Below are 24,894 nucleotides of genomic sequence, written 5' to 3' on the forward strand. Positions count from 1 at the left end.
CCTGCTTTTATCCCCGTTTTGGTAAAAATTAGTCAACTTCTAAAACATCAGAACTGCTAGCCACCACTATTTCGCTTCGACAGCCTCGCTTGTGAAATAGGTTAGCCTAAACCACTATAAAGCGTTACAAAACATAATCAAATAAATCATATCCAGAGAACTAGCTAAATATATGAACATTTAGAATAAGATGGGTGTACCCCTACGTGCATGGATATTGATGAGATTCCAAGCTTTTGACGAATACGATAAAGGTTAAATATTATTTTAGAGATACCTCTATTCCCATGGCATTGGTGAGAGAGTGGCGATCAGAGCAAGGGGGGGAGAGTGAGTCGAGTGACAGGCAGGAAGGATCCCAGTTAGGTCTCGATATTTGCCATGCTGTGTGAGCTATTGTTTTTACACCCCTCTAGATATGAGCTAGCCAGTAATAATCATTCCACTGACGAGGCCTGCGACTCACTACAGCAGACGTTTAGGACTGAAACCGCGTAGGAAGAAAAGGAAAAGGGGTAGCTTCGGGCCGGGAGAGCCGACGACCACATCGCCGGCTTCCGGGGATTCAGGGCAGCATCGAGAAACGGCAGACGGCGGTCTTCGGAAGGGCGAGCATCAATATATAATTTGGATAAACAACCACTACTGCAGTGGAACCCTAAAGATGTCAAGAAAGGTCCACAGAACCGAAGTATGTGCCGACTGCAGTGCACCAGGTACAATGCTAACGGAAACAATGTGTTGTTTAAGTCTTTGAGATGGACTAGCTGGCGACATTTAGGTGGGACGGCGGAGGCCTGTGTGCCCGCTGTCAGTAGTACAAGAAAACGGCGCAGGTTCCCAGGCAGTTAGTCAGTCAGGCCTTTAAACGGAGTTACATTTGCATTTTCAGTACGTGTCGATAAATTAAATGACTAGAAGGTTACTTTGGTCTAGGTGCTTTGGTTTATTGGATGAATTGTAGTGTGGCAGATTTGTTTCGCCTGCTTTGACTAGCTCGCTGCCCAGCGCAACTAACGTTAGCCAACGTCAGACGTTTGTTTGCGTTTCTCTTGGTAGCTAGCGAACGTTAGGTGTGTTAGCTACCAGCTGGACGTGGCGGTTAACTACTTACCTAGCTTGCTAACACATGAGAGAGGGCGTCTGTCTTGTCTAACTTGAATAGCTTGCTATCACAGCTTTCTGTCAGTGAAGTTGTCTCTGCAGCTAGAACTGAGCTGGCCACACTGGCTAACTGGCTAGGTAGCTAGTTCATTTTGAAGACGCCAGGCTAATTAGCTAGCTAGTTTGGCTTGTCTTCATCTATAATACTTTATTTTTTAAAATGTTTTTATAAATGTGATCAATTCCAAGTTGTAGCGTGTAGATAGTTAGCTAGTATGCTAACGTTAAGAGTCGAGAAGATTATCTGAACGTTGTTACTGAGATAGATAGCTAGTTTAATTTTAATAAAAATAGTAGTTTAAGCTAGTTGGCTAGCTAGCTGCCTGCAACTAACCAATGCCAATGGGTTAGCAAACAGTGCGGCGTTGATAGTAGCACTAGTAGAGGATGTGAATAGTGCCTGTATTCTGGACCCCTGCCCTGTTTAGACGGCTCCATCTGTAGGCAAAAAGACAAACACTTTTAGCTTAATTCTCCTGCTCATAAAATTCTAAATGGTCTTGCAAATAATGAAGGCTACATTCTCCAACTCTGTTTTTCTTTAACATTATTGTGCCCCGACAACTCTGATGTGATGGCATCCTGGCCGGCATAGCCTTGGCCTTGCACATTTAGCCCCACCTGCCTCAATGTTTTGGAGAGGAGAGTTTGGGATGGGGGTTGGTTGGGGTGGTTTGCATGGCAGCTGCTCTCTCCCTCACAGCTGCTCTCCTTTCAGGAATGTGATTCTGCTCTGTGAGCCTCTTCTGCACCATCCCAGCTGATTTATGACACTCCTGACCATCACTCCTCTGCAGTTACCTGCGTTAGCCTGGCCTGCCTGTATACCTACTCTGTGTGTGCACTGTGCAGTTTCTTACTTGCAGTCTACCGTCAGCTTTCTGCGGCCCCAGCGAGCTGCTGACCACGCCACTAGTATGTGACTCCTTGCAACACTCCACACTAGAATAGCTACGGAAACACCTAAACAACCTCCATTTTGTGGAAGAAGTCATATAGCCACTATAGGCTATTTGTTACTGCCAGTATGCTCATAAGGCCTTTTTGTTTTTCTGTCATATGATCAGAGTTTTATGGATTGTGATGGGCACCACAGCATGTGGTAGAATGCTAGACTGAAGAGGGGGCTACATCCTTCAGTAATGTTGACTGTAGATATAGTGGTAAAAGAGACTAGAGTGGCCCCATATGCGCTGTGTGTGTAGCCTAGGTCAGTGTCTGTGTGAGTGCATGCGTATGAAATCACATTAGGCGCTGCACACACTCAGTGAAAATGGAGAGGAAGAGCAATGGAGCTGTTCTGTGAAGCTTGGATTATGACAAGATTGAACTTTTAGTGTCAATGAATGGAATCTATACCGATGAAGAGCCCTGTGTCTCTTCACATTTGGTTTAGCGCTCTGCTTTGTCTTTGCTCTGCCATGGGTACAAACCCAACAATGAATTGCTGCTTTTCATAGATTACAATATTTGAAAACAGTAGGCATGCTTTGTTGAGTATTGCCAATAGCTATTTGTTTCAAAATTGTCCCTCAAGAACAGATCTCTCTTTGCATGCATTTGCTTGTCTAGTATGATGATCTCATTACCACCTAAAGGCACAATTGGGTGGTACTGGATTTTTAAAGGTCAGACTTGTATTTAGGCTATGCAGTATGACGCTAATAATAATGGCGTTTTGTTGATCTTTATGGTCCCGAGAACTCCTTTTTAAGTGTCATTGTAAACTCCACATGTCAGGCCAACTGTCAGCCTATTTGTCACTCTCACAGTAGGCCTTTTGATTATTTTAAATGTATGCAGTAAACAATAATGTCATATATTAGGCCTAACTTTATTACCAGTAAAACAAAGCTATAGGCCTAATGATGAACCTGAGATGGCCGAGTAGCCAGTCAGCGGTGGGTCTTTGCTAAATAGCCTAAGTTGTACACACCCCACCCCTCTCCGTCCTCTCTCTCACGTTATCTCTTTCTCTGTGTTTTCAGATCCGGGCTGGACCAGCATCAACAGGGGCGTTCTGATCTGTGATGAGTGCTGCTCTGTGCACCGCAGCCTGGGACGCCACATCTCCATCGTCAAGCACCTGCGGCACAGCGGCTGGCCCCCTGCACTGCTGCAGGTACCTGGGAAGGGACAAGATAGGGGTCTGGGCTGGAGGGGTACTGGGCACTGGGGATCATTACCGAAGGGTGTACACGTAGCCTAGCAACCCAGTGGCTAAATGATAAGTAAACCAATTCAGCCAATGTATTAGGCCTATACCTGTTTATTACGGATTTATAACATGTATATCCATAAACAAAAAATGAGCACTTAATAAACTACATGGGAATTGCCAGGGACCTCACGATATTACGATATTTAGATTCTATATATATTGTGATTTTGAGAATTGATGTTCCAAACATATTGCTCACTATATGTGTGCTGCAGAGAGACGAGCAAGCATGGAAATAAAAGCGCTGAAAACATGTTGGCCCATTATTTAAAAAGATGGCGGTCAAGCTATAGGATGAAAAATACTGCCGTTTTGGCGCAGGCACAGCCGACTAAAGCTACCTAGAAAAACAATTAAATACATTTATTGTCCAAAATAATATTGCGATATGTAACTATCGATTTTTATTAAATTTTTTTCACCCTTTTTTTCTCCCCCATCACTAATATAAAGTAAGAGTGATACCTGGCAGCTGGACAGATAAGATTTGAGAATACTTTTGTTAGGAACTGGCTTTTAAAAAAAATATATATTTTCACATTATTTGGACAGGATGGAAATGAGTGGGGAGGTAGATGCAGAGAGTGGCGCAGGGGTTGGTATTCGCACCCACGCTTGGTGGTGTATAGTTGCTGCTGGCGGTGGCGTTACCCACTAGACCAGCCTCAGGCACAGGAAGAGGCTTTGATTAGCTCTAAGAGGACGTTCCAAGCAAACATTAGATCCTTTCATGTTAGGGCGGTGTTGTCGTGTGTCTCACCAGTGTGTGTGTTTTAGATGGTGCAGACCCTGGCCAGTAATGGGGCTAACTCGATTTGGGAGCACTCCCTGCTTGACCCAGCGCAGGTGCAGAGCGGCCGCAGGAAACCCAACCCACAGGACAAAGTCCAGTAAGTTTATTTTGTTTCACAACATATTTCACGAAACGTCAGATGAGAACCAATTGATGATGACCTGGGTGGGAACATTCCCACTTACCTATAGTCTCTGTTTGTGGAACTCTCCCCCACCAAGCAATTTACTTTCACTTGGTCAATTGTTATAGTCTGATCAGGCTAATAAGCTTATGTGTTAGATGCAGCTCAGCCTTGGGTCATTAGCTAGTATCAGACTATTATGGGATCAGAGAGGATTTGGCCCTCGGTGTCTCCTGCTGCAATGATTCATACATAGAGCTGATGTCTTACCCAGTTTGTCCCTACTCTCTATCTCTCTCTGTGTGTGTGTGTCCGCGCGCGCGTGTGCGAACAGCCCCACCAAGTCCGAGTTCATCCGCGCCAAGTACCAGATGCTATCCTTCGTCCACAAGCTGCCGTGCCGCGATGACGACGGTGTTACCACCAAGGACCTCAGTAAGGTGAGGCCCCACCCCCTCAGGTCAGGGGTCAGAGGGTGACGTCCTTCACAGGCTGGGCAATGCCTGGTGGGCCGGGCTACCTCCACTGAGGCTCTACACACAGAGCCTGCCTTTCTTCTTCTCTCCCCTGTAGGCAGGAAGGAAGCACCTTAATGACACCACAGGAATAACTATTGGATGCTTCTGTGTGGACCTATTAAACACCACTAATGAGGGGATTCACAGGGTCTCTCTCTCTCTCTCTTTCTGTCTCAGCAACTGCACTCCAGTGTGAGGACGGGGAGTCTGGAGACATGTCTACGGCTGCTGTCCCTGGGAGCACAGGCCAACTTCTTCCACCCGGTGAGACCCATACCACCTCCTGTTACTGCAAATTACCCACTTTCTCACCACTCACCCTCCCACCCCGTGTTACTACAAATTACCCACTTTCTCACCACTCACCCTCCCACCCGGTGTTCCTACAAATTTCCCACTTACTCACCACTCACCCTCCCATCCCCTGTTATGACAAATTACCCACTTTCTCACCACTCACCCTCCCACCCCCTGTTATGACAAATTACCCACTTTCTCACCACTCACCCTCCCATCCCCTGTTATGACAAATTACCCACTTTCTCACCACTCACCCTCCCATCCCCTGTTATGACAAATTACCCACTTTCACACCACTCACCCTCCCATCCCCTGTTATGACAAATTACCCACTTTCTCACCACTCACCCTCCCACCCCGTGTTACTACAAATTACCCACTTTCTCACCACTCACCCTCCCACCCCGTGTTACTACAAATGACCCACTTTCTCACCACTCACCCTCCCATCCCCTGTTATGACAAATTACCCACTTACTCACCACTCACCCTCCCATCCCCTGTTATGACAAATTACCCACTTTCTCACCACTCACAACCCCACCTGTAGAGTATCGGTCCAATCGGTCTATGCTGTGTCCATGCTCCCTTAAATCCCTATTTTAAGTAATGAGGTGTGTCTGTGTGTGTGTGTGTGTGGTTGTCCTCTCAGGAGAAGGGCACCACTCCACTCCACGTGGCAGCCAAGGCAGGCCAGGTTCTGCAGGCAGAGCTGCTGGTCGTGTACGGAGCCGACCCCGGAGCTCTGGACATCAATGGACGCACACCCATGGACTACGCCAGGTAGGCTACACCAGGGGTCTATTCATTAGTGTACACTGTAGCAAAAAAACGTTTTGCAATGGAAAACAAGGGCTTCTCATTGGACAAGTTCAGGTAGTCCCTTTCCGTTTTGGCCATGTTTGCTTTTGTTACTTGTGAATACACCCCTGGCTCACTCTTTTTGAACACACAGACACACACACACACACACACAATTTTGTGTGTGACTCTATCAAGGTAGTCCGTTTTTTTTGTTGCTGCTGCATTGTCAGTAAGCTTTTTTCATATGTACAGTTATAGGATCTGATTGTTGTACTGTGTGTGTGGCAGGCAAGCGGGCCAGGTGGAGCTGGCAGAGCGGCTAGTTGAGTGTCAGTACGAGCTCACAGACAGGCTGGCCTTCTACCTGTGTGGCCGACGCCCTGGTAGGTGACCTTTTACCCCTGCCAAGGATCTTACAGAGGGATCAGAGTTGAAGCGATAATCAGCAATCAAGTCATTGAGATCTCGCTGGGTGGGTGTATCCTTCAAGCAGTTAGTATGACTGCAGTTTTGTTGTTAGCCAATGTCAAAGCTTGCTAACAAGAGCTGCCCTCCCTACATTTGAATAACATTGGGCCATTTTTCACTTATGGTCACTAGCTCTCTCGTCGCCGACCGCTAAGTCCCTGTGTGTCTCTTTGTGTCTCCTCCTTGCATTGAACATGTCTGGTTGGTGGTCGCTGATTATCGCTCCAAGTATGGACCCACTGTTAGGCCTAACTAGTAAGGCATCTTTCACCCAATGACTGTTTTACACAATAGAATTGTTTCACTCTATTGTACTCTATCCTGTAGATCACAAGAATGGGCATTATATCATTCCTCAGATGGCTGACAGGTAAGTGTCAAAGGGTCATGTGTTCAGGGTCAACAGGGTGGGAGGAGTATATTTACAAATCTGCACGGTGGTTGATATTTATCATACATGGGGGTGGTTTTTCAGACACAGATTTAAGGCTAATCCTGGACTAAAAAGTGTTCAAATGATGAGATGCTCTACAGGGCATTATTGTTTTTGACGTGACATGATATTCTGGCAATGCCTTTTGATTTTCTGGAGATGTTAGGAATACCTTGTAATATGCTGGCACAAGTGAAGTGGCTAGATGTATTGCAGTGTTTTGACCAGTAGGTTGTGCCCTGCCGTTAGTCAGTCTGTACTGCTAGATAAGAGAGGAAGGCCCCTGTTACACTAATGAAACTGACTGCATGTCTGTCTGCTGAGCTACAAGACTTCTACAACACTGTTCTTACTGTACTATACTCTGTACTGTACCGTACTCTTGGAGTTTACCCTTGTGAGCAGTGGAGAACTAGTGGGAGGTATTCACAAAGTGTCTGAGTAGCTGATCTAGGATCAGTATTACCTTAGATAATAATTAATACGATTATATAGACCGAGGGGGACCTGAGCCTAGATCAACACTCCTACTCTGAGGCTCTTTGTGAATATGGGCCCTCTCTTTTGCTTTCTGCCCGTCTCTTTCTTGTCTCGCTCACTCGTTTTCTGTTCTCTCCGTCTGTGCTGCGCTTGTGGAGGCAGAGCTCGCCCTAAGTGTCCGACACAGAGGTATCTTTCGCTTCTCTCTTTCTCCCTCACTCCCTCAACCCCCCCCCCCCCCCCCTTCCTCTTTTATCCCATGGGCCTGTCATCTTCTTGCTGGTGTCTGGGAAGGAGGGAGGAATTGCTGTACTATTCTGTCTACCTTTTTATATAGTAGTATTACCTTTTATGATGTCTTGATTCAATAAACAGTGATGAGAGCCCTTTGCTTTTAAATAGGAGGCTGGTATTTTATCCCATTATCAGGTTGGCTACTGTATCTCGACCACCAGTACTTATTGTAGATAATACAAGTACTTAGGCCTATCGTTTTGCATGTTGTCAAACCAAAATGGAACGAGGTACAGGTAACTGCCAAAATAAAGGAAACACCAACATAAAGTGTCTTAATAGGGTGTTGTTTTCATGCTCATCTAACCATTGTGACCACTCATGCCCTGTGGATGGGGGCGTTGTCATCCCATGGGGGCATAGCCATGGTAGCCAAAATAATGGCCTGCCCAGCATTTTCATACCTGACCCTAAGCATGATGGGATGTTAATTAACTCAGGAACCACACCTGTATGGAAGCATTTACTCAAGTGTTTTCATTATTTTGGCAGTTACCTATATATTTCACCTGATTATCTGCCATGGCCTTTGCTTCATGACCTGACACCCCTGCTGTCTCACCTCTCCCACCACCCTGAACCCCCCCCCCCCCCCCCGTTCCATCTTTTCCACCTCCTCACCTTTCTCTCCTCACCCCTCTGTTCGTGTCTGTTGTTGTTTCATTGTGTCTGTTTGTGTCCCTGCGTAGCCTGGACCTCTCAGAACTGGCCAAGGCAGCTAAGAAGAAGCTCCAAGCGGTGAGTAGTGCTGGGTGGTCAAAGGGTTGGGGTCATGGGTTAGTGTTAAGGCTGTATATTTCTGGGAAACTTCCTGGGTTGTGTTTATTAGGACAGAAGGGAAAACATTTTGGAAATGGAAAACAAGTCCAGGTATCCCTCCCATTTTCAGTCTGTTTTCTTCCATTTGGTGCCTAATGAACACGACCCAGAGCACAAGCTAATCTGATAATAAACTGAAGCGGTGGGCCATGTCTGTATCAGTGACTCTAATTGTCTATGACAAGAGGAGTATGACTTTCTCCATTTTCTGTGTATGGTATAATCGATTCTCCTTTGGCCCAGGCAGCAAAAGGGCCGAGCTCTTTAGTGTAGTGCTATTGTTTGTGTTGACAGTATTGCTGTTCATGATTGTCCTGCAGTTTGCTCTATTATTCTAAGCGTGTGAGTTGTGTATATTTTTCCCTCGCTGGTATTTGTTCTTTTGGTGTGCATTGCTTATGTTTGTCTTGGTCTTGTGTACACTGTGTGTGTGTGTGTGTGTGTGTGTGACAGCTGAACAATCGATTGTTTGAGGAGCTTGCCATGGATGTGTATGACGAAGTGGACCGCAGGGAGAACGATGCAGGTGAGACACCCCCTCATCCTCTCCTGTGTAACCCATCCCCTGCTTCTCCCTCTCCTCTATCTCTCTCTAGATCGCTCCATCCTGCGCCCCTTTCTGTCTTTGCCTTTTTGAGTCATGCAATTTGTTTGGGCCACTCTGGGTCCAAGTCCCATTCCCTATATAGTGTGCTACATTTCACCAAGCCCTGGTATAAAAAAAGTAGTGCCCTATAAAGGGAATAGGGTTCCATGTGGGACGTAGTGTAGGCTGTTCCCCGGGAGAAGGGGTCACTGTTTAGAAAGGAAACGCATCAATAAAGTCTGCTAAAGGGCACTGGGTGAGGTCTAAAATTAGAGGGGGAGACAGAGTGGGAAAGACGGGGGAGAGAGAGAGGCAATTTAGAGAGGAGAGAGCGAGTTGGTGAAGAAGTGCCTCAGGAATTCTGGAGTCGCTCTCTTTCGCTCTCCTCCCTCTCTCTCTCTCTCTCTCAGAAGGAGGAGCAGTCACAGACTGCGTTGTCTGACATACTCTCCGCAGGTAAGCAGGATGGGGTAGAGGCAGAGAGCTGGACACACACAAGCGCGCGCGCACACACACACACAGCTCAAGGTATACCAGGACATTTTTAGGAGGAGAGAATGTGTAAGTCTGTAACCGTTCTGTGGTCTGTTCCAGTGGAGCTGTGCACCGTGTTTATGTGTGGGAGGCAGGCAGGGTGTGTTGCTGTGTGTGTTCCAACTTCCAGCTGAAATGACCTTGTTTTTCTCTCACTCATCGATGGATAATGTATCTCTTTCTTTCTCTCCTTCCTCCCCTTTTCCCCAGTGTGGCTGACGACTCAGAACCACAGTACTCTGGTGACGGAGCGCAGCGCGGTGCCCTTCCTGCCTGTCAACCCCGAATACTCAGCCACACGCAACCAGGTAACCACTACTACTATCTCTCTCTCACTCACTCACTCACTCACTCACTCACTCACTCACTCACTCACTCACTCACTCACTCACTCACTCACTCACTCACTCACTCACTCACTCACACACACAACAAATGAATACAAATTTGACTGCCAGCAAATGCTTGACTATCTTAGTTCCTATGTGTATTTCTCCTTCTCCAACTGCTGTATAAGCTTAGTGATACCAGCAGGCTGAAGGCAATGTTAATCACAGTGACACAGGCAGGCAGTAGAAGGGACTATCGGGAAATCCTCCTAGAGCACGACAGATTTAAAACGGGAACAAAGGGGGAGAACAGAAGGGCAGGCGAAGAAAGAGAACGTCTGGACTGAAATGGAGAGCGAGGGATGAAATTCTATTCATAGTTTTGTGGCTGCACTGGGATGTCTGAGCTTCTGCACTGGCCAGTGGGATGTAGACAGCGAGCGAGAGAGATTTTCCAGCTGTGGAGGAGGGTGAGGGGAAATTTAAAGGGGTTGTGTTTGATTGTGTGTCCTCCCTCATTTGGCTAGCTTGTTAGTGTAAACATAGGCCTTAACACGTCAGGACCCTCACCACAGTGAGATCCCCAGATAGGATTGAATAGCGTTGGAGCCAGCTGACTGGTCAGTAGTAGTGTGTTTTGTTTCATGCCAGAGCGACTGAGGGAGAAAACACACACAGGCTGAGGAGAATGGACTGTGATGATGGTGTGCTCACGGTTGGACCGTGTTTAGAATTGAAACCACATGGATACAAAGCCTGCATTTTTTTGACCCTTTATGCAAACACAAGCTTTCGAATTGCTAGGTGCAATGTTTAGTGTGTGCCTCTCTTACTAAGATCTACTGTAGCCCCTATGACTGTGCTTTTCCACACCACATGACCAGTGACCACAGGACTGCAATACCAGAGACTGTGGCTCCAATTTGGTGTTTGCTTCAATAATACACCAAAAATGTCTGACCTCGTTTTGCTCCTGTAGACATAGGTCTGTGTCGGTGGGTTGTTGAATGTGTCCCTTGCCTGTCTTTGTCTTTCAGGGTAGACAGAAGTTGGCCCGTTTTAACGCTCGTGAGTTCGCAACGCTGATCATCGACATCCTGAGTGACGCCAAGAGGAGACAACAAGGGAAAGGCCTGAGCAGCCCTACTGGTGAGAGAGGGGAGGGGAGAGGACAGGGAAGGGGAGCAGAGGGGAGAGGAGAGGACAGGGACTGAGCCAGTTCAAATATGAATGTGTTTTAGCACGCACTTCAGTCAATCCATCCATTGCGATGTATGAGTGAAACGGAGAAGGTACTGAGATGTATTTTAAATGGCGGGGTTGCCTGGTTGTCATCGCTAGTTGAGCTGTAGTTTTCCAGATATGTCTGTGGCTCAATCTCAGTGCGTCTTTCTCCGATTCCTTACATCCTATCTCCTCCTGAGCCAGGGCCTATGTTGTTGCTCTGCTCTGATCCAACACTGTAGACTCTAGTCTGGACCTGGGGGCCGACGACGACCAGCATGACTACGACAGCGTAGCGTCGGACGAGGACACGGACAGCGAGCTGACCACTCAGAACAACAACAACGCGCAGCGCAACAACCGGGCCAAGGTGAGGAAGGGCACAGAAGGACAGCAGGGTTGTGTTCATTAGGCATCAAACGGAAGCAAACGGGGATCTACCTGAATTTGTCCAATGGGAAACGTTTTGCACCGGTTTGCACTAATGAATACACCCCCAGGGCTGTGTTCACTAGGCACCAAGCAGCCTGAAACATAATGAAAGGGGGAGGTACTATTCAGAACTGGCCTAATAAGAAGTGCTTGTTTTCTTTTTCCATAGAGTACCAGAGAACAGCCTAAGTATTCCCCTTTAACCTAGTAAATAGATGGATGAAATGTGTACTGAGAGACATGGAGGAGGGACGGGATGGAGCTAAGTGACCAGGAAGTGGTGCTATGGTCCCTGCTTGGAGTTATTAGAGGCACTTCAGACATATCAAGCATCTCATAATAGAAGTGCTGATCTAGGAACAGGTCCCCCCTGTCCATGTAATCATATTCATTGTGATCTAAAAGGCAAAACTGATCCTAAATCAGAACGTTGTTCTTCTTCGCTTCTTCTAGTGATTGCAGTATTATCCCCAGCAGCCAGCAGTGTCTTGCTCCCCGCCTGTCCCAGCATGCCTTGCGGGAGTGGCAGTGCTGCTACTGCTGCCACATACTTCCACAGTGACATCACAGCTATTCTGGGTCTCCAATCAGAGGAGCATTGTTCCACGAGCAGGGGAGGAGAGGGAGTGCAAGAGGAGGGGAGAGGGGGGTGAAAACTCTGTTAAAGCAGGCACCCACAGACAGGACGTGGTGGAAAAGCTGCTGGAAAATGAGAATTTATGGTCCACTTTGTGACAAAGCTCTGTTCTGGTCTCATACAGACAGAAGCTCTGTGCTTCTCAGATATGGCTGAGCTGTGAATGGATGCGGATGCTGTTCAAAGTCATTTCCAGTTGAAAAGAGATTTCTCAAAAATGGTTTGTGTTGAATGTGAAACGGTAGTTATTTTAAGCTGCGCTCAGACTTCTCCATTTACTGCTAAGAGGGATGATGATCTAGTGCATCTTAGTGCACAGACAATAACCCACATAGACGACTCCCGAATACTTGTGTGTGTTTTTAGAATTAAAACTATTTCTGCGTGTGTGTCCCGTCAGAGCATGGACTCGTCAGACCTGTCGGACGGGCCCATCACTCTGCAGGAGTACCTGGAGGTTAAGAAGGCCCTGGCCTCCTCCGAGGCTAAAGTCCAGCAGCTGATGAAGGTCAACAACAACCTGAGTGAAGAGTTGCGCCGGCTGCAGAAAGAGGTAGGGAGACGAGACAAAAAGGCAGGGAGGATGGCAGGGAGAGGAGGGAGGTATGGATAGAGTGATGGAGGGAAGCCTGCATGATGGAAAGACGGAGGAATTCTAATATGTCTAAAAGTTTGTGTTGTTATGCTCCTAAGATGTGCTTTTACTAATTATAGTGGAAGAGATACAGTGCCTTGCGAAAGTATTCGGCCCCCTTGAACTTTGCGACCTTTTGCCACATTTCAGGCTTCAAACATAAAGATATAAAACTGTATTTTTTTGTGAAGAATCAACAACAAGTGGGACACAATCATGAACTTCAGACACACACAGGTGGATTGTATTTATCATCATTAGTCATTTAGGTCAACATTGGGTCATTCAGAGATCCTCACTGAACTTCTGGAGAGAGTTTGCTGCACTGAAAGTAAAGGGGCTGAATAATTTTGCACGCCCAATTGTTCAGTTTTTGATTTGTTAAAAAAGTTTGAAATATCCAATAAATGTCGTTCCACTTCATGATTGTGTCCCACTTGTTGTTGATTCTTCACAAAAAAATACAGTTTTATATCTTTATGTTTGAAGCCTGAAATGTGGCAAAAGGTCGCAAAGTTCAAGGGGGCCGAATACTTTCGCAAGGCACTGTATCTCTTCTGCCTCAGTATATTAGTGTGTTGTCACTATCAGTGTTGGTCTACTCTGTTCCCAGAGCTGTCCTTATACTGTAGTAAGCAAGTTGTGCAGCTCAGAACAGTATCTGTTGGTGTAAGCACTGCAGTTTGTTCTTCACTGTCAAATATCAGGTTTCGCTCCCATCTGTTAAGCCATATGTAGTCACTTTGTTTCCGTTCCGTCTCTCCATGGTGCTGTTATTCTGTTCTCATGAATGCCTGAGCTATTGTCCCATGTCTGTCATCACTCATGTCTAACACAAGGAGAAATACCAGCCCCTGCACACACACTTGGAAAATGCACAGCAGTTCTCTTCCAGTGTTGATAGTTTGACAGGTACATACAGGTAAAACGGTGTGGGCTAGAGCAGCCCCCGTCGTACACCTCAATAAACAATGCATGGGTAGTGCTCTTATTTTCCAAGATACGAAAGATCAACCCCCAGTACTGCCAATATGTATGTTTATTTGGTTAAGAGAACCCAGCATGTCGTTATACTCACTAGATTGACATGCAAGTCAGTTTAAGCCCTTATATCCCCCCATCAGTATAGACTCCCGATAAACTGTTAGTCTTACCTCCATCCATATCTAGTATGTGATTAGCTAAATGAAGCTCCCTGTACAGTACTTGTGTATGTGGATGCGTGTCCGTGTGACCTTTGAAACATTCAGGTGACCTTCCTCCCCCCGTCCCCACCTCTCCCCGTAGATCTCGCGGATGCAGACGGAGAACAGTGCGTTGCGGGGGGGCCAGGTCGGAGGAGGAGGGGGAGCTGGTGGTTTGGGAGGCGGGGGAGGAGGCAGCCCTGCACATTGGCCAGGAGGGGTGCGAGGCGGGGGAGGTAGGGGAGGGGACCACTCCAGCCTAGCTGTGTCCTCGGCTGTGCCTTCCCAGCGGAGGGACAGACAGGCTTTCTCTATGTACGAGCCGGGGGCCGCCACCCCCAAACCCCACTCCCACTCCCCAGGCCTGGACTCCCTGACGGGCCGCCTGCAGCCTCTGCACCCCAGTGTAAGTGTGAGCAACGCGCTACGGCCCCCAGGTGGCCGTGGTCATGGTGATCTACACCACCTGCCCTCTCTGTCTCTACTGCTGCCTTCCTCCTCTACTGCTGTCTGGCATGCATACACCGCTCACCAGTGGAGCGCTCTTCCACTTTAACCCCTAATCTTTGACCCCTAGCCTCTACCGCTGGCACTATGCTTTCTGGGCCAGATGCTGCACGCACGCACCTTCCCAAAATACATACATGCATACATACACACACACTGCCTAGCCCCTCTACTGAGCCTTCGGCACTATAGCAAATCACTCTTCGCCTCCATTAATTTCACATGTGTTTCTCTGAGGCTTCTTTGAGTGTAGAAGGTCATGTTGTCAAGGTAAGATGGCAGGTAGCTTTCACGCCATTGATGAGTGAAGATGTCCTGACCTTAAACACTCCCCAATCATAGCTTTCCCATCCCCTACCTCTAGTGTATGCAGCACAAGCACGAGGTGTTAGTGGTTTGACCTGCCCTGTTAGCCATACGCACTTCACAATGGATCCTTCAAGGCAATGTGTCAGTCAGTCACTAACCCACTCGGTCACAGTGGAACTAAGAGGGCAGGCAGACCTATACGAATGTCAGCAGTGCTTGGATCACCTGTTGGGTGTGTTGACAAACAGTGGAAATGAACAGAAAATGGCAGTCGATTTTCTGTGGTCAAAGACGATAGGATGGCCACCAGCTGCGCACGGCCGCCGTTCTTGTTAGTCTGTCGGCGCTCTAAGCTAATGCACTACTTACGCACGCACACACTCACTCACTCACTCAGCCCTGCTTCCAGCCACTCTGACTGGTATGGAACGTGCATAGGAAGCCAGGAGGTAAAGTCAGTCTCTCTCAACCTGTCCTGTCTGTCTTTTATTGTGTTCATTGTTGCATCCAACCTTTACGTTCCATTGTCCATGCAGGTGATGCAAATTCACAATGCATACAATGCCTTCGGAAAGTATTCAGGCCCCTTGACCTTTTCCACATTTTGTTACATTACAGCCTTATTCTAAAATTGATTAAATGTTTAAAAAATCCTCAGCAATCTGCACACACTACACCATAATGACAAAAGGAAAACAGGTTTTTAGAAATGTTTGCAAATTTATTAAAATGTAACATTTACATAAGTATTCAGACCTTTGCTATGAAACTTGAAATTGAGCTCAGGTGCATCTTGGTTCCATTGATCATCCTTGAGCTGTTTCTACAACTTGATTGGAGTCCACCTGTGGTAAATTCAATTGATTGGACATGATTTGGAAAGGCACACGCCTGTCTATATAAGGTCACACAGTTGACAGTGCATGTCAGAGCAAAGACCAAGCATGAGGTCGAAGGAATTGTTCGTAGAGCTCAACAGGATTGTGTCGAGGCACAGGTCTGGGGACGGGTACCAAAAAATTGCTGCAGCATCGAAGGTCCCCAAGAACACAGTGGCCTCCATCATTCTTAAATTTAAGAAGTTTGGAACCACCAAGACTCTTTCTAGAGCTGGCCGCCCGGCCAAACTGAGCAATCTGGGTAGGAATGGCTTTAGTCAGGGAGGTGACCAAGAACCGATGTTCACTAAGACATAGCTCTAGAGTTCCTCTGTGGAGATGGGAGAATCTTCCAGAAGGACAACCATCTCTGCAGCACTCCACCAATCAGGCCTTTATGATAGTGGCCAGACGGAAGCCACTCCTCAGTAAAAGGCACATGACAGCACACTTAGAGTTTGCCAAAAGGCACGTAAAGACTCTCAGACCATGAGAAACAAGATTCTCTGGTCAGATAAAACCAAGATTGAACTATTTGGCCTTAATGCCAAGCGTCACGTCTGGAGGAAACCTGGCACCATCCCTACGGTGAAGCATGGTGGTGGCATCATCATGCTGTGGGGGTGTTTTTCAGCTGCAGGGACTAGGAGACTAGTTAGGATGGAGGCAAAGATGAACGGAGTAAAGTACAGAGAGATCCATGATGAAAACCTGCTCCAGAGCGCTCAGGACCTCAGACTGGAGCAAAGGTTCACCTTCCAACCTGTCAACAATCCTAAGCACATAGACAACACAGGAGTGGCTTCGGGACAAGTCTCTGAATGTCCTTGAGTGGCCCAGCCAGAGCCCAGACTTGAACCCGATCGAAACATCTCTGGAGAGACCTGGAAATAGCTGTGCAGCGACACTCCCCATGCCAACTTTGTAGCGTCATGCCCAAGAAGACTCGAGGCTGTAATTGCTGCCAACGGTGCTTCAACAAAGTACTGAGTACATGGTCTGAATACTTAAGTAAATGATATGAGGCAAATATACATGTATTTTTTGAATCAATTTTAGAATACGTAACCTAACAATGTGGGAAAAGTCAAGGGTTCTGAATCATTTCCAAAGGCATTGTATTTCAGTTTGGTTTCTGTGCATTTTTCCATGTCTCTCTTTAGTTTGTATTTTGTAGGGCATTAGCAAATGCACAATTTCTTATTGTGTAGTTTGTAAATCTTTTTTTAATAGACCCTAGAGTTCTATATGCTAGAATATATCTAGATAAGTTGTTTACAATGTTATTTTTCTGTGTACACTACCATTAAAAACTTTGGGGTCACTTAGAAATGTCCTTGTTTTCCATGAAAACATACATGAAATTAGTTGCAAAAAGAATAGGAAATATAGTCAAGATGTTGACAAGGTTATAAATTATTTTTGATTTAAATAATAATTGTGTCCTTCAAACTTTGCTTTCTTCAAAGAATCCTCCATTTGCAGCAATTACAGCCTTGCAGACCTTTGGCATTCTAGTTGTCAATTTGTGCTATGCTTCATCCTATGCTTCTTGAAGCACCTCCCACAAGTTGTATTGGCTTGATGGACACTTCTTACGTACCATACGGTCAAGCTGCTCCCACAACAGCTCAATAGGGTTGAGATCCGGTGACTGTGCTAGCCACTCCATTATAGGCAGAATACCAGCGGACTGCTTCTTCCCCAAATAGTTCTTGCATAGATTGGAGCTGTGCTTGTCGTCATTGCCCTGTTGTAGGAGGAATTTGGCTCCAATTAAGTGCCGTCCACAGGGTACGGCATGACTTTGCAAAATGTAGTGATGGAGTTCATTCTTCAAGATCCCTTTTACCCTGTACAAATCTCCCACTTTACCACCACCAAATCACCCCCAGATTATCATATTGCCTCCACCATGCTTGGCAGATAGCATCAAGCACTCCTCCAGCATCTTTTCATTTTTTCTGTCTCACGAATGTTCTTCTTTGTGATCCAAACATCTCCAAACTTGTCAAGATTTGTCTGTCCATGACACTTTTTTTACAATCTTCCTGTGTCTGTGTTCTTTTGCCCATCTTAATCTTTTCTTTTTATTGGCCAGTCTGAGAGATGCCTTTTTCTTTGCAACTCTGCCTAGAAGGCCAGCATCCCGGAGTCGCCTCTTCACTGTTGACTTAGAGACTGGTGTTTTGTGGGTACTATTTCATGAAGCTGCCAGTTGAGGACTTGTGAGGCGTGTTTCTCAAACTAGACACTCTAATGTACTTGTCCTCTTGCTCAGTTGTGCACCGGGGCCTCCCACTCTTTCTATTCTGGTTCGAGCCAATTTGCGCTGTTCTGTGAAGGGAGTAGTACACAGCGTTGTACGAGATCTTCAGTTTCTTGGCAATTTCTCGCATGGAATAGACTTAATTTCTCAGAACAATAATAGACTTACGAGTTTCAGAAGAAAGTTAATTGTTTCTGGCCATGTAGATATTCCGTAAAAAATCAGCCGTTTCCAGCTCCAATAGTCATTTACAACATTAACAATGTCTACACTCTATTTCTGATCAATTTGATGTCATTTTAATGGACAAAAAAATGTGCTTTTCTTTTGAACGGTAGTGTATGTCTCACATTTGTTGCTAATAAGACATTTATAAGTACTTTTTTAAGATGGCATGGCGATACTGTATATCATTAATTTAAAAGTAAAAAAATGGATGTACTAATTGCAGATTTCCCCTTTTAAGTTGTACAGTTTGAATCCCTTCATAGATATTGGACCACACAGTGGTAAAACCCAGTGCTCTGTTGAAAACCACAGATGACGATGACTTCATTGTATGGACATGATTTGTGTATCATACAGCATATGCCAGCATACAAATATTCCCATAGATGTCTTCATCTAGTTAGCTCTCCACTAGGGAACAGTGAGTCCAAGAGTGGCCTACTGGCCATACTGTCTGGGAAAACTCGCAGCATAGGCCCTTATGTCAGTGAGCCTGTATCTAAAAAGTGTCTATAACCGTGCTGACTGTATGGGCCTGCATAAAGTATCTCAGAGTAGGAGTGCTGATCTGTGCTGATCTAATTTTAAAAGCCTAAACTTATCCTAGATCAGCACTTCTAGTCTGAGATGCTTTATGAGTACGGGCCCCGGCTACTGGAGGTCATCTATTGTGAAAGTGGCTAGAGAGGAGACGTGATGTGAGGCAAGCTAATGGAAGTTAACCGGCTCCTCTGTCGTCTTTTGTGTATGTCTGACCATATGTTTGTGTGTCTGGTAATGTTAATGATGTACTCCTGTGTGTGAGTTTGTCTGGGATAGTGGCTCACTAACTACTTGGCAGGACTTAGGTCAAGACACACATTTTCTTTGAATTCCAGTGAACTTGGGCTGTACTACATTTTCAGTATTAGCCTGTCCTGGAGAAAGTTACTCTGCAGTTTGGCTGTTGAGTTTAAGTTATTTGAGAAAAAAAATCTAATTTGACCTCGACATATAGGCTAGTATCTCCGCGCACAAAGCTGAGCTGACTCTGCTCAAGCACGTATATCGCATCCCAGTGTCTGTTCGGGATCTTCCTACAAAAATTTAAAAAAAACATTCTGTCAGGCAGTGTTCCTTTCTGCGGTTCCTCTGTTGCTTCTCATCCTCCTCTGAGTTCCTGTTTTGTCCCACCTCCAGGTGAGGAAGGGGGGTCCTGGCGGTCCAACACCCTATGGAGGGTCGCACCTCTCTGGCTCCATGGAGATGGGGAGATACATGGTAAGACTGGCTCACTGTCGCCCTCCTTTACAGTTGGTCAACTCATCTGTGACTTCCAGGCTACTTCACGACCAACCCCAGACCAGCTGAAACAATCAGTGGCGTCATATGAATGCTGGCAGACACTGTTTTTATAGACCAATGTGAGCTGATGCATTGCCGAGGGTTGTATATTGTGGCTTAGTGGAAATGTTTGTGTGAATGGCTTGCTTTTGGTTGGTCAATAAAGGCCTTACCATACTCTCACTGATGTTAGAATCACTACTGCTACCTTTTTGACGCTGATAAGGTGTTCTGTTTGTGCACAGGGTCCTAAAGGAGAGAAGCACGGCAGTGGCACTGATAGTGACTATGACAACACTCAGATGTATGAGCTGTCACTAAGGTAAGGCGGGGAGGGGGAGGGGGGATATCTGGAGCAGATTACTGCCCAGTGACCGGGTCATTCTGGAGTCTCCCAACATGTAGGAGGGGCAGACAGGCCGGGCTCTAGGGTGTACATAGACATCTAGCAGACCGTTTGTCTTTCTCAGGGACGTATTTACTGTGGTTATTACTTCAGAGAGGCTTACCTCTGCTCAATGTGTGAAATGCAGGCTAATGTAGAGATTGTACTGTGTGTGTTTCCTAAAGTAGGGGGCGCAGCAGTGAAGAGGAGGGCCGGGGGGATTCAGAGGAGTGGGGTGGGGGTGAAGGGGGTGAGCCGGACCCGACCCTGCCCTGCACCGAAGACGTCATCCTCAAGACAGAGCAGGTGACCAAAAACATCCAGGAGCTTCTGAGGGCCGCACAAGAGTTCAAACACGACAGGTAGGGCCCCGACTACAAGACTCACTCCATGACACAGTCCGGGGAGGCTTACGTTGCATCTGTGGTGGTAACAATAGTTTGGCTTTAGTTGTATCTGTGGTGATAACGAGAGGTTGTATCTGGTGGTAACGAGAGGTTGTCTTGTGTTTCCCCAGTTTTGTTCCATGCTCTGAGAAGATCCACTCTGCTGTCACTGAAATGGCCTCTCTCTTTCCCAAGGTAAGGTTTTGCTCTCTCTTTCTAGATTCTGTATGGTGTGACGCTGACACCGCCAGTTATCATTGCAACAACAAAGAAGTTGCTTCAAACAATAAACCGATTAAATTGTTGGTGCATGTGAAATAGAACAGCAGAATATATACTGCACATTCTTTGGGACCAAATACAGATTCAAGCTTTAAGCAGTGAGTGTTGTCGCCTTTGTGTCTGACTGTGGCCCCCACCCCTCTCTCTCCATCTCAGCGGCCTGCCCTAGACGCTGTGCACTGCTCCCTGCGCCTCCTGGCGTCCAGCGCCTCCCGCCTCCAGGTGGAGTGTCGCAAGGCGGATCCCTCGGACCCCTCAGCGCCCGCCGTCGACTACCAGCTGCTCACCCAGCAGGTCATCCAGTGCGCCTATGACATCGCCAAGGCCGCCAAGCAGCTGGTCACCATCACCACCCGCGAGAAGAAACAGTGACGGGGGTAGAGAGGGGACGGACAGGGGAGTGGCGAGGGGAGCTGCAAGACTGACAGAGGGAGGGGAGAGGGAGCAAGAGAGGGATGGAGGTAGCCTCGATTTCCAAGCTTCCTAGTCAAGTGAGGAACGTGACTTGGAAGGTTGGCATCACAAGGGAGAGTGAAATACCAGCCAACGGGAGAAGCTATATTGGCTGCAGACTGAAAAGAAGATCTCGGAGGATGAATAAAGATGAAATGAGAGGAATTGAAGGTAGGGAATGAAGAGAGTGGAAAGACCAGGTGGTAATATTATATGACAATAGAACGAAGCTGAGAAATGCCTCAGCTCTCGCTACTATACCTGAGTGGACTGAGAGAGTGCAGTTCTGCGGGGGAGGGGACTCTGAAGAGGAGTGTGGACCATGTGGGGGATGGATATGGCACAGAACAACAGTGGCTCAGCTCTCATTATCTCACTATGATCTCACTCCGTTGTTCCTTTTGGGGGGAACACCCCTCTCTGTGCAGCGCCTCAAACCCTCATGAGACCGAGGTAGGCTGGGCCCGGAGCTGGGGCCAGTCATTGTGGCCTACAAGGGGACCAGGCCTTGGAAGAGAGACACACACTGCTCTACCCCTCTGTCCCTCAGACACCGCCTCCTCTGTAGTCCCAGGCTCTGCTAAGGAGGGCCCTTGCTACTCCCTCAGACACCCTGGTACACTACAGCATGTCTTGGCATCGTGGACAGACGACTAGGTGATGTTGTATTGTTTATGTATTTTTTTTTATGCCAATCCGTTGGCCTGTACCTCTGGGGACAAGAATTACTGACTTAAGGAAAAAAACACTTACACTGGAATAATTGTGATTATTATTATTATTATTATGCCCATTGTTTTGTATTATTATTATTATTATTATTATTATTATTGTCATGAATTACATTATCATGTATGTTTGCTATTTTGTATGATGGTTCCTGTTCAGAGGACCAGGGAGAGCTGTGAGAATACTCACTTGCCTACTGTCTGGCTGGGACTGGACACACACACACACACTAACTTGTGAAATGGTCCTCAAACACTCCTGGAGCAGTCCAATTCCTCCCGGGTGACATTTCAGTCACTTTATTTCTTCTGCCTGTCATGTTCTAATATGTCAGGAGCCAAGGTGTTGAACAGATGCCAAAGGGGAAGGTGTATAATCTGCTATCAGTGGGAAAAGCCTTGGAAGTGGCATGATGTATTTTATTGCAGCCATTGGCTGCTTCAGTCGCTAGACAAAGCTCATCTCAATGGCACTACAGTGGGATCCATACAAAGTTCGCTCTTCAACATATGCCAACTCGAAGCAGACTAGCTAGATTGGGAACAAATGTTTTGTGAAAATGACAAACTGCACTTGCTGTAGGTTTGTGGAGCACTGGGGAACGTTTCCCTGTTGTTTTTATACCGTGTTAAACAAAGTAACGGCCACACTTAGCTAAGTGACACAGGCTGACCATGGCACTCCACGTATTTAGTTTGATTTCTTAGCTTCAAGGACTTCGGTGATCGTCTGTCAGACGGATCTGGCTCATGTTAATTAGGAACTAAACGGATGAAAATGAACTGAAACAGGGAGGGACTACTTGGACTCACACACATGGCTTGTGTGATCCTGGACACCTGGAAGCTCTTCCATGTTCACTTATCCACACGGTCCCATCGTTTCACTATCCGCCTGACTGTGTGATCGATATTTGATGAACCTGTAGGGGATGAGGTCTTTGATCTTTTCTCAGTCGAATCATGTCCAAAAGATTGTCATATGCAATGTTCCAATCATGATTGCCTTTGCACATGTCCTGCAAGACTGGCTTAATACGTAGTGATGTTGTAGCTGTTTGGGTTCCCTCCGTTGATTTATTTATCGCCAGCTCTTACACACACACTGGGCCAGTATAAAATACCTTCTTCCCCATTACAATGTCCTCCTTTTACCTCTCAGTCAACCTGTTTATAGAATAGAGGCTTATATATAAACATATTTTCATGCTATTTTTTTTAAGCTATATGTTCATATTGTGCTTGGGAGGTCAGAGCTATTTACCCACGGTGGGTTCCAGGTCTGAGGGGTACGTGAATAGGGTCTGAAGTCTGCCACTGGTTAGAACTAAACTCATCTCAAGTCTGAGGGGAAAGGGCTGTTTCACAATGCTACGCCTTTCCTCCATCTTAATGGACACTTTAGTATAGGGTCCCTTTTTAGTGGGAATGTTAGACACACACATGCATCCCGCATGCCATGCACAGCGAACACACACTCATGTTGTTCGGACAGTGGCGTTGTGCCCCGTGCTGTTTTCTGTGTATACATACCTCTTCACCTGGGAGATCAGTGATGGGAGAATATCTTTTAACACAGGCAAAAACTGTAAAGTGTAGAACATATAAAAATAATTAAAAAAGGTCAATCGTAATGAAATCTCATAATCTGTACATTTCTAATAAACTAAAAAACAAGTGAATTGTCCTAAATGTATCTGTTTTTTGTTTAGTTCGAGATGCTTGAAACCTACAGTACCAATCAAAAGTTGACACACCAACTCATTGAAGGGTTTTTCTTTATTTTTAGTATTTTCTACATTGTAGAATAATGGTGAAGATATAAACCATGAAATAATACATATGGAATCATGTAGTAACCAAAAAAAGTGTTAAAAAAATCAAAATATTTGAGATTTTTCAGTAGCCACCCTTTGCCTTGACAGCTTTGCACAATCTTGGCATTCTTAATCTGCTTCATGAGGTAGTCACCTGGAATGCATTTCAATTAACAGTGCCTTATTTGTGGAATTTCTGTCCTTAATGCTTTTAAGCCAAACAGTTGTGTTGTGACAAGGTAGGGGTGGTATACAGAAGATAGCCCTATTTGGTAAAATACCAAGTCCATATTACGGCAAGAAAAGCTCAAATAAGCAAAGAGAAACGACAGTCCATCATTACTTTAAGACATGAACGTCAGTCAATACAGAACATTTCAAGAACTTAAATGTTTCTTCAAGTGCAGTCTCAAAAACCATCAAGCGCTATGATGAGACTGGCTCTCATGAGGACAGCCACATGAAAGTAAGACCCAGAGTTACCTCTGCTGCAGAAGATATGTTCATTAGAGTTACAAGACTCGGAAATTGCAGCCCAAATAAATGCTTCACAGAGTTCAAGTAACAGACACATCTCAACATCAACTGTTCAGAGGAGACTGAGTGAATCAGGCCTTCATGGTTGAATTGCTGCAAAGAAACCACTAAAGGACACCAATAAGAAGAAGAGACTTGCTTAGGCCAAGAAACACGAGCAATGGATGTTAGATCGGTGTAAATCTGTGCTTTAGTCCAAATTTGACATTTTTGGTTCCAACCGCTGTGTCTTTGTGAGACGCAGAGTAGGTGAACGGATTATCTCCTCATGTAGTTCCCACCGTGAAGTATGGAGGAGTGATGGTGTGCAGGTTCTTTGCTGGTGACACTGTCTGTGATTTATTTAGAAATCAAGGCACAGCATTCTGCAGTGATACGCCATCCCATCTGGTTTGCGCTTAGTGGGACTATCATCTGTTTTTCAACAGGACAAAGACCCAACACACCTCCAGGCTGTGTAAGTGCTATTTGTGTGAGGAAAGACAGAGACGAGAGGCAAGTACAGGGAGTGAACATTTTATAATAACGGACATGACAAAACAAGGACAGCGTCTGGACAAGGGGAACAAAATGACATTAATGCAAACACGGGGAAGAAACAGAGGAAGTGACATATAGTGCAGGCAATTAATAAGGTACTAGAGTCCAGGTGAGTCCCATGAAGTGCTAATGCGTGTAACGATGGTGACAGGTGTGCATAATGATGGGCCGCCTGGCACCCTCGAGCACCAGAGAGGGGAGTGGGAGCAGGTGTGACAATTTGACCAAGGAGAGTGATGGAATGATGCATCAGATGATCTGGCCTCCACAACCA

The 24,894-nt window shown here is 46.2% G+C and overlaps 1 protein-coding gene across 5 annotated transcripts; it reads left to right on the forward strand.

Annotated features, from left to right (window-relative positions):
• Positions 1–23,413, forward strand: LOC109904782 (ARF GTPase-activating protein GIT1-like). Of its 5 annotated transcripts, none has more exons than XM_020501923.2 (21): positions 1–716; positions 3,153–3,286; positions 4,163–4,275; positions 4,637–4,742; positions 4,998–5,084; positions 5,773–5,903; positions 6,213–6,307; positions 6,720–6,762; positions 7,468–7,494; positions 8,289–8,337; positions 8,872–8,944; positions 9,749–9,846; positions 10,905–11,016; positions 11,334–11,461; positions 12,561–12,713; positions 14,082–14,384; positions 19,349–19,429; positions 19,738–19,814; positions 20,063–20,239; positions 20,395–20,458; positions 20,702–23,413. In XM_020501923.2, the coding sequence occupies exons 1-21, from the start codon at positions 665–667 to the stop codon at positions 20,915–20,917; spliced, it is 2,319 nt and encodes a 772-aa protein (XP_020357512.1). In that variant the 5' UTR covers positions 1–664; the 3' UTR covers positions 20,918–23,413. The 5 variants fall into 5 exon arrangements, with proteins under 5 accessions (XP_020357512.1, XP_031646432.1, XP_031646435.1 ...); XM_031790572.1 differs by having other exon boundaries at positions 20,066–20,239; XM_031790575.1 differs by lacking the exon at positions 14,082–14,384.
• The last annotated feature ends 1,481 nt before the right edge of the window (positions 23,414–24,894 follow it).

Source organism: Oncorhynchus kisutch, linkage group LG15 (genome assembly GCF_002021735.2).
Source record: "Oncorhynchus kisutch isolate 150728-3 linkage group LG15, Okis_V2, whole genome shotgun sequence".
Classification (NCBI taxonomy): domain Eukaryota; kingdom Metazoa; phylum Chordata; class Actinopteri; order Salmoniformes; family Salmonidae; genus Oncorhynchus; species Oncorhynchus kisutch.